The following is a 10000-nucleotide window of genomic DNA, read 5'->3' as shown; positions in this document are numbered from 1 at the left end:
GTAAAATCCTTTAGTCGTGGTATACGTTTGCATTGAGTTGTAGCAATTGAAGGTTGTTTGTGTTTTCAGAGTCAGATCAACACAAAGGATATGACTTTAATTGGACAAGTAACGGTGGAACTAGCTTTCATTCTAGGTGTGTGCTTATCTTTTTTTTTAGTTCCGACTCTACCCAAGTGTTAAATCTTGTAGCGCTGAGGCACTAACTGGGTACAATGAACATAGCAATCAAATCAATTTATTGCAAATCAAGTCAAACATTGGTTTTTGAGGAGAGCAGAAAACTCGATTGCCCGGAGAAACACGTCTCGGTTTGGAGCATTCTCGTCACCAGAGCCTCGGATCGACTCAAGGCTCTGGGAAACTCTATGTAAGAGAACATGCGCCGTAGGGTTCTTATAGCAAAAAATTGGCTATTTGAACCTTACGGCGCCTGCTCACCCCTCGTGCTAACATGAATGCACCAATGAGAAGACACTTTGTCTCAGGGTTCCCCAGAGCTCTTCTCTTCCTCAGTCAATAGAAGAGCTCTAGGGTCGAGATTGAGTTTGGAGTAGTGAACCAAAAGATTACTTGAACCTGGGCCACATAGGTTGGAAACGAGTACTCTCACCTCTACGCTAGCCATGCTCCCCCATACAAGATTATATTACGAGATTGATTATTTGTCATTTTTCTAGTTTGCAGGACTTCTTGTGGAATTGAATTCCTGAATTCAAATTGTTTAGGAAAAGACCGGGGAATACTTGACAAGCTTACCAAACTGTGGAGGCGTTTAAAAGGTACAAGGTTTAAAGATAAAGAAAGCCGCTTGAGGCTAATTTTATTATTTTGGAGCCTGTTATGACAATTTCCGACGGGTCTGTGAGAGAATGCTATATGATACGAGATATCATGTATTTTACCTGCGGATCACATGAAATACACTTTACCTACGAGACAAGAAGGAAATCTTAATCAGGTCTCAAATGCACAACTGGGTTGATGTATTGGGTTGGTCTTGTATATTGATATTGGGTTGATATTGCAAATTGTTCTTGTAAATTAACCACCTTAGGAGAATTTGAAAGCTGACCAGTTTCGAACGTTAACCCTTCGGCTTCGTCAGAGCGAATTAGGGACTAACGGATTGTTAGCGTTTTATTTAGTGAAAGATGGAGCTACGTTATTGCTGGGGATATAGCAACGTGGTTAACAAGAATCATGAAATCAGTTGAAGAAAAGCGTTAATTAATTCCATGGGGAGTGATTGAGCCGATTGGAAAAGTAAATCTTTGTTTAGCATTTTTTTAGCTTTCCGTGAGTCCCTGGTGCAGGGAAAGGCCACTGATCACCATGTGTTGGCTAGAAAGATTAATAAGGTTAAAGTGTCGACCGACTGGTTTCTATGCTTCCTTAAGGTTTTCCTTCGCGGACATCTGCGATCATTTACGGTGCTCAATTTATCATGATATCAACTCAGTTGATAGAGTGGTTTTCGATTGAGTGTCGAAAAGTAATTAGAGAATTACTTTTGTTAACGTTTTGCATTTCTTCACTGAGTGATTGGTTCAAAGTTCTCGGGCTACTTTTTCAACCAATCAGAAGTGAAACCAAAACCAATCGTAGCTCGCGCGTGCACATTTTCCCGCGCTTTGTGTCGGCTACGTGTAATTACTTCGAGTTTTGATTGGTTTACTGGATTGTCTCCGTCCTTTTTGATTGGCCAAAGTAATTACTTTGGTTTTGGTTTTACGACACTCAATTGAAACTCGCTCTAAACCCATTTCTTTGTTTCACCTCCCCACCGATGCATCATCGCAGTTTCTCAAGAAAATTGACCCATTCATCCAGCTCCATTCAAATGGCTTGCAGAGTCATTCACATATGAACCATTACATTTTAGCGTCATTTCTGAGTTTGTCGATGCTACTGTCGAAGAAGGAAGGAAGGACCTTTATTTAAGTGTCTAGTCGTTCTAGCGCTGAAGCACTAATTGGGGACACTGCAAACTGAATTTAACAATGAAAGCAAATCAAGTCAAATGTTGGTTTTTGAGGAGAGGGGAAACTGGAGTACCCGGAGAAAATCTCTCGGTGCAGAGTAGAGAACCGATAAACGCAACCCACATATTTGCAACCCACGAACCCGAGCCACATCGGTGGGAGGCGAGTGCTCTCACCACTGCGCCAACCCTGCATCCCAGCGTTACTATTAACCATTCAATTTGCAATGTCACGCTTAAAAGGGAAGGTTTAACATGTCATTCGTACTTTTTCTAGCTCAGCAAGTGCCAGCCCCTCTCGCAGGATTCCTTTCTGCTCCTCATGTTCGCCTAATTATGGCGATGAAAGGCAGCCAGGTAAGTCACATGACATCTCTAGTCACCCAATAGTTGAAACCGTCGACCGGTGGCTCAGTTGGCGGAGCATCGGAAGACGGAGCACGAGGTCGCAGGTTGAACTCCCGCCATATCAACAATCAGGAAACTCAGGATTGACATTCAGGAGCAACCACTAATCCAACCTTTGTCTGTCGTTCTTCCGAGAGTTCCGATATCGTTATCATCGACATCATCGTCACCGACATCCTTTTCATTCCGTGTGTCCAGAAAAGCATGGAATTAGATGCTGGCCGGTTTTGATAAGCGTCACGAAGTGTCCTCTTTCTCTTCTCCTCAACTTAAACCTCGGTCTTGTCTTGGAATAAAGACAATTGTCACGAAGTTCCCCCTAAACTTTGCACCTCCAGACTCACGAAAAGATAAACAACTGCATTTACCCTAAGCTAATAATAATGCTAACCAGTCCCCAGTTGTTCGAAGGTTGGATAGCGCTATCTAGTGGATAAATTACTATCCATTGGATAACTCAATTGGTTTTGCTAGTGTTTATCCGCTGGATAGCGATTTCTCCGGTGGATGACGTTATCCACCTTTTGAACAACCGAGACCTGAACACGTAACTTATTACGAAAGAGAAAAATGATCCTCGCACGTACCTGGATAATTTAAAGCAATTTTTCAAGGCCCGGTTGTTCATAAGCCGATTAACCCTAATCCCAGATTAAAAATTAACCAAGGAGTTGCCAAATGCTGTTCAACGCTGATATTCGGCAAAACTTTACATTGGAAGATGTCAGTCTTGAAAAACAAAAATTAGCAAAAAAAAAACTTTCATTCCTAGAGCCCTTTCACAGGAACACATGAACCCAACAAATTGAAATTCTCCCAACTATGTAGCTTCCTAGCTCAGTTGCATTGGTAGAGTATTGCACTGTGACAGGTATCACAGAGGTCATGAGTTCGAATCCCGTTCGAGGCACCTAAATCTTTCAGATGTCTATCAGAGACAATTTCTTAAATTAGAGCGAGTTTCAATTGAGTGTCGTAAAACCAAAACCAAAGTAATTACTTTGGCCAATCAAAAAGGAAGGAGACAATCCAGTAAACCAATCAAAACTCTAAGTAATTACATGTAGCCGACACAAAGCGCGGGAAAATGTGCACGCGCGAGCCACGATTGGTTTTGGTTTCACTTCTGATTGGTTGGAAAACTCAGCGCGAGAAATTTGAACCAATCACTGAGTGAAGTAATCATAAACCAAAGTAGTTTTCTAATTACTTTCGACACTCAATTGAAAACCGCTCTATCCAGACAAGTGCGAGATCATTTCTTGTCCAAGGAAACAACGCGGCGACAAAGCCAGGCCTCGAACCCGCGACCCTGGGGTCGGGACCCAAGGGTCTCGGGTTCACCATTCCTCCAAGGTGTTGTTTGTTATCTAAAATGTTTTCAGAGACGCGATGTGGCCTGCGGTAATAAACCTTCCCATTGAACTAACCTCTCCCCAAAAGCAAGCCTTCCATCCGTACCACCCTGCCCCGCCCCAGGGAAATTTTTTATGCTTTCAAATTTTTTTCAGGTTATCTGGAAATCACTTGAAGCTTTAGTCGTTGTTCTTTTACGAGAGCAAGTAGTTTGCGTACACGAGATTGAGCAGTGTTACATGTTCGCTCTGGAAAATGCTCGAGATGAGGTGAGGTAATGAGAAATAGCCACTCGGTCAAAACTGTCATCGCCTGAGTTCGTACGTAGACGTATGTTAGAGTGTGGCCATGTTTGTCTTCGAAGACTGCATGAAAATCTTGTGATACTTTACTATCCAGACGAATCGTGAAAGCCATAACCGGGTAAATCACTATCCAGTGGATATACCGGCAAGTCCTAGCAAAACCAAATGCTTTCTTCCATGGATAGTGATTTATCCGGTGGATAGCGCTATCCACCTTTTGAACCATTGGGGCCAGATCTTTTCAGAGAAATTGTCAGCTTATTTGTAACAAGCTACCAAATGCATAATTTCGGTACCAGAATGGCCATTGTTTATCGACCTCATTCATTTTGTCGTACTAACACTGAACAATTCACAATTCTTCATCAATGTTCTAAAATCTGGAACACTCTTCCTCGATCAATAACTGACTCATCTAGCTATGTTAGGGTTTCTGTTTAAAAGAACCTGAGTTGGTTATGCCGGACATACATTGCGTAAGTTTTTTAGATTACTATCAGCGTACGAAGGAGCCACTCTTGTAAGCCTGGGGGGTTTCATGAGGTCTTGTAATTGTTATTTTTATTTTGTGTGGCAAATGAACATTCATTCATTCATGGTTTGGTTGTCAGGCATGGCTACCAAGAATTCCCGACAGAGATAAAACTTGTGCAGAAAGCAGCATCATTCGAATCCAGAAAGCAGACTTTCTCGCCAACAGATTGTTTACATAAACAATACAGTACTGACCACTCCCGATAGGGGCTTTTCACCTTGTCAGGGCCAATGAAACACAATCACAACAGAAGCGACCATTCAACAACAACAACTGTTAAGAATCCCAACTGGCCGGAGGCAAGCTAGTTGGCTATTTACAAGTGCAGTTGAGAAGTTGAACCATGGTCTACCAGGAACAAATTCAACCAGTGCTCAGAATGTGTCTTGAACCCGGGATCTCCGGATCTCAAGGCAAGCGCCCTAACCACTGGACCACACTGTCTCCTGCAATTAATGCGTATCATAGTTAATGCATTGAGATGATTTTGAAACTCGACAAGTCTTTTTGTTTCATGTTTTTGTCTGTATTTTTGGCCTTGACGGTGCACAAACACCCCTCTCTGAAGAAGATAACCGCAACTAATTTGCAAACCCGTGCGAAGCGTAAACAAAAGATTGTGCACTGTCACGGTCAATTCAACATCGATTGCGACAACATTGCTCTCGCTTTTGAAGGTTTTCAGATTTCATAACCAGTCCCTCGATTAACTGTGTATGAATCGACGTTCTGATGGCAGTGGAGACGAATTTATTTAACTCCTTTTCGATGCCTTGTTTTTAGGAAGATGCTGTGGAAATTGGCAAAGCTTGTTGTTCGCTGGTCCAAGCTTACCACAATACAACGAAAACGCTTGGTAAAGACACCAAACATTTACAATTAACAGACTCATACAATAGAGGCGCTTTGTGAATTTAAGCTCGGTTAATCAAAAGTTACATTGCACTGTCCTCCCAGCTTTGAAAAACAGTTGTTTGGTCATCTTTCAGCGATGCAACCTTTCGCGCTGTCTTTTTGAAAGTGCTATAGGTCCAGAACTGGTCTGCTGACTTAACATTGAAGTTTTGAGTCAAGCGTTTAAATTAGCTTCTTTGGCAAATGCCATTGTTTTGCAGTCTCGCGTATGCGCGCGTTAGCCTGGGCCCAGGCTCCAGCAAAGCGAATAAAGCAAATTAGTTGATAAGTGGCTTTGATGTTGTTAATTCCCAATTTTCTCTGAATTGACGATTATTGTTAAACATGGTGTCCTATGGGTCGGTCGCCTCAGTTTTCTCGCTGATTATCTTACCTGCGCTCCTCAATTAGAAGGAGCTTGGTACCAGGGTAACACGTGATGCGCAGTTTAGTTGGGCGCCAAAATATTCATAGTGCAAAGCAAATTTTAATCTGCTAAATGAATTTTTTTCTAGATGCTGGCAATGCAGCCCTGAAGACTGACCAACTTACCGATTTTTCCCTTCTTTTGGCTATACTAAATCAAAGATTTACAGACAATGTTGTTCTTACGGCAGTCATATCAAATAGCATCAAGGAAGTCGCAGGAGTCATTGAAATACCCGTTGATCATGAAGTGGATGGACCAATGGCTGCGTCTTCCCAGCTCGCATAGTATCTCCCACATTGATGCTTGGAACTGAATCAGGATGCCTCTGGGTGTTCTCTTGGAGAACAGGAAGTCCGCGAGTTGTTTTGTTAGCGTGTACCTCCGAAGTCCGAAGAAAAGTTCAAATTGTGCTAGAACATTAGCATACAAGAAAAACAAGCTAAGCCTCTTAGTATGCTTTATATAAAGAATTCCAATGAGGAATATTTTATCTGTTTTTAAAGCTCATACACGTGACGTTTTTTCCGGTGACCTGATTGGCTGTTTCGCTCATGAATTATTAATGCATTTTGAAAATTAAATTTGCATGTATACAAAATGGCCTTGACCAATGGTCTCTAATCCATCCCGAAAGCTATTGACTGCTCAAAAAGTTGACTTGGTCCGAACGTCAACCATTCTGGCGCCCGGTTTTCGGGTGTCACAATTCCCTCTGTATCTCAAGAACGGAGAGGATTTAAGTCGTTAAACTTCACAGCCAGTTTGCTTTTTGTTGTCTTGAAAACATTTTAAAAGATCGGCTTTTCTGAACAAGCGGTTGGCAGGTTTACAAATGGCTTTTCGGGCCTTTCGAGAAACGGGACCCTGGTCATAAGAATGTGTTCGTGTGTAAGAGTCTCCCCCTTCCCATCCCCCCGACAGGATGAAATTCTTCTTGAAAGAAAGAGAATTAAAAAATCCGCTGAGAAATCCATGCATAAAAATCGAAACAAATATGTATCAGACTAAAGATAATGAAATTCAGACTTTAATTTCACATCGAATGTAATTAATTATCTCAAAGAGAAAAGTGAATAAACTTCACATTTTTGTAACACGCTTTTCGAGCATATTTTAAGAGGACATACATATGTTGTTCACCGGCTGGGTCCATTGATGGACTCGAGGATTTATTAGGCAGTTTAAGAAACGTCGAGGCTGCGTCAACAAAAACGCCACAGAAAATAATAATATTGGTTGAAAGAAGAGCCGGAGAGGAAGAAGGGAGCGCACATTTTTTGCGGTACTCTGCATAGAAACGATGTGAAATCACCTAATCTTCCGCTGCTCGTCAAAATTATTTCGTCTCGTTATTGGGGTTCTGTGGGAGGCGCGGTGTCTTCATGGTCAGTGTGCTCGACTCCAGATCGAGTGGTCCGGGTTCGGGTCCTAGTCGGGGACATTGTGTTGTGTTCTTGGGCAAGACACTTCACTCTCAAGGTGCCTCTCTCCACCCAGGTGTATAAATGGGTACCGGCGAATTTAATGCTGGGGAGGGGGAGTAGAAATACTCCTAGTCGCTTCATGCCATGGAAACCGGGATAAGCTCCAGTTTGATAGGCCTTCTGGCTCGTATGCAGAGACTTCTTGGGGCGCTCTCTCGCTCTCTCGTTGTTTGTTACTGATATTACATTTCGCCCGTTTTCTCTTGCTTGTTGTCGCTCTCTTTCAAGTTGAGCATCGCTCGTCGCCTGCTTTTTTCTCTCTTTCTTTCTCTCCTTTCTTCGTTGTATTAAAAGAAAACTTGGCTTGTCCTTTGGTTGTCTTCAAAGCAGCATTTTTTCAAAGGTTTGGGTTGTTTCAGCTATTGTACCCTTCACCCCTACCTCTCATCCCTTACCCTCGCCCCCTACCCCTACCCCCAAAATGTGATGCAAAATATTTTGGCAAATTAAGAAGAACGCCGATAACATACTTTGTTCTAAGTTTCATGGATATTGGACAAATGCTTTCCTTCAAATAATTTTGTGCATAATAATTACATTGGTCAAAGCTTAATACACTTGAAAAGGACCGTTCATGTCCATTCGGCACGACCTTTCCATGGCAGAGTATCACCCGTGCACACCTCGTTTTGCAAAATATGTTATTTATTTGTGTAGGTACGATTTCATGACACACTGACTTTACGAAAAAAAGTGATCATAGCTTCGAAATTCCCATTGAAATGATTCCTGTATATCAAACTGTTAGCTGCAGCGTAGAATCAGTAAAATGTTTGATAGCAGTGATATAGGGAATTTCATGTTATGGCCGATTCTCCTGGCCTGAGAATTCCATATGCGACTGAAATGGGGATGCCCTCGTTTTTGGGTAGAGACAATTGTCGTTCTGAAGGACGGGAACAGGTTTATTGTAGAAGCGATTAAATCCATGGTTTGCAAGCCAGCTTTTCACTTCCTCGTCATACAGGCTTTTGAAAGAGTCCACATCTCTAGCAAGAACGTACAACTGGATCTGCATGCTGTCGGAGACGATGGAGTACTGGTACAGATTTTTTCCCGTCTTCGATACCGGACCAAGCTTCACCACCCAGTCTGTTGAGAGAAACCAGAAGCTGATCAAAATAGTCTGGTTATCTCGTGGCCAAATAAAAATTTCTTTCAAACACCATGAAGCGTTCTTAATATGCCTTGGGAAGATTATCAAAAACTGTAAGGATTCTATGCTGCGATCACTGGCATTCGAGCTGGTATGGTACCCGTATGAATCTGGACTTTTCCCGTTGAAAATGTTGTTCTTAATTTCCCACTATTTTGTAATTTTGTTTTGGGGCAACGAAGAAGTGTATTTGTTTAGGTAATCGCATGATTTCCAGTGCAGTTTGTAATGACTGCTAATTTTTTTCAAAGACGAATAACATTTCACTAGCCCGTAGGGAGGACTGCAATTTGTAGTCTTTGAAAAAAATTGCTAGTTCACAGATAAATCATGTGATTACTCATCAATGATATGCAGGAAAAAAAATCGAGATTAATCAGAATAAAAGCACTTTTTTCTGGGGATTGTGTCGTATCTCATTGAACGGTCTTCAGGATTGGCCAAAAGAACAATAGAACGAACAAAGATAACAATGGATTTGGCACAAAAAACTATAGGAAGTACGACACTATACAACCAATGAAATATAGTGAGCTGGTGACACCAATGTATAATAATATCATTTGTTAAAAGAGGAAAAATAATCGTGCTGCACTTACGGCACGCATTTAGAACATATCATTGTGGTGCCCTGCCAACAACGACGTGATGTCACCAAATTTGAGGTTTTGACGACAACGATAGCGCACAAATGTGAATCTTCCATTCTCTATTTTTACTCTATTTCACTCTGAAACCGCTCTTACCTATTTATTTTTAGAATACTTTGTCCACAATTTACGACGTGTCCAAGATATGGCGATATTGCAAAGTTATGTTTTGAATTGACGTCTTCATCGACGTCAACGTCAACCTCGTTCACAGGTTTCTCTAGTAGGAGAGAACCCTGGGAACAAGGTTGCGTCGACGTCGGCGTCGTAGATCTTAAAGTGGTACTATGATCAAATTTTTACCCCTTGATTTTTTGAGTATATCACATAGAATTCCATGAAAGAACAAAAACGCCATTTACCGTTTGCAAATATCTTCATTAGTTCCGGAGATATTTAAGTTTGAAAAATGGGTAAAATATGCAAATGAGATGACTGATGATGTCATACAATCAACCCAATATTATATTGAGTATATAAATAGAGCTATCTTGGCCAATTTGTAGCGCAGACCATTGAAACTTGGTAGTCTAATAGTTCTACAGGAAACACACCTATGGCTGTAAAAAATTCTGTTCCCATAGCAACTCACTCTTTTCCAGTCCCCACCCACTTGATTTCAATATGTTAGTGATTTTTAGCTTGAAAAATGTTAAAACAAGGCCACAAACTCGAGCTAACATATTTATATGCTTGCTGGATCATGCATATGAAGTGCTGTTAGCAAATATCCAAATGGAACGCCAAAGGTGGCCAGAAAAGCTTTAATATGGGGGAGGTCTGGAACCCAGTATGATG

General features: G+C 41.6%; 1 protein-coding gene across 1 annotated transcript in view; it reads left to right on the top strand.

The window, feature by feature from the left end:
- LOC138027918 (codanin-1-like) overlaps window positions 1–7003 on the top strand; it is a 35104-nt gene extending 28101 nt beyond the window's left edge. The window contains exons 30-35 of the mRNA XM_068875536.1: window positions 70–136; window positions 681–782; window positions 2262–2341; window positions 3904–4017; window positions 5372–5444; window positions 5998–7003. Coding sequence (XP_068731637.1) covers window positions 70–136; window positions 681–782; window positions 2262–2341; window positions 3904–4017; window positions 5372–5444; window positions 5998–6197 — 636 coding nt within the window. The 3' untranslated portion in view covers window positions 6198–7003. The remainder of the gene's footprint in view (window positions 1–69; window positions 137–680; window positions 783–2261; window positions 2342–3903; window positions 4018–5371; window positions 5445–5997) is intronic.
- The last annotated feature ends 2997 nt before the right edge of the window (window positions 7004–10000 follow it).

Source organism: Montipora capricornis, chromosome 12 (assembly GCF_036669925.1).
Source record: "Montipora capricornis isolate CH-2021 chromosome 12, ASM3666992v2, whole genome shotgun sequence".
NCBI classification, from domain to species: Eukaryota; Metazoa; Cnidaria; class Anthozoa; order Scleractinia; family Acroporidae; genus Montipora; species Montipora capricornis.
Note: the sequence above shows the minus strand (reverse complement) of the source record. Positions and strands in the feature narration are given on the sequence as shown.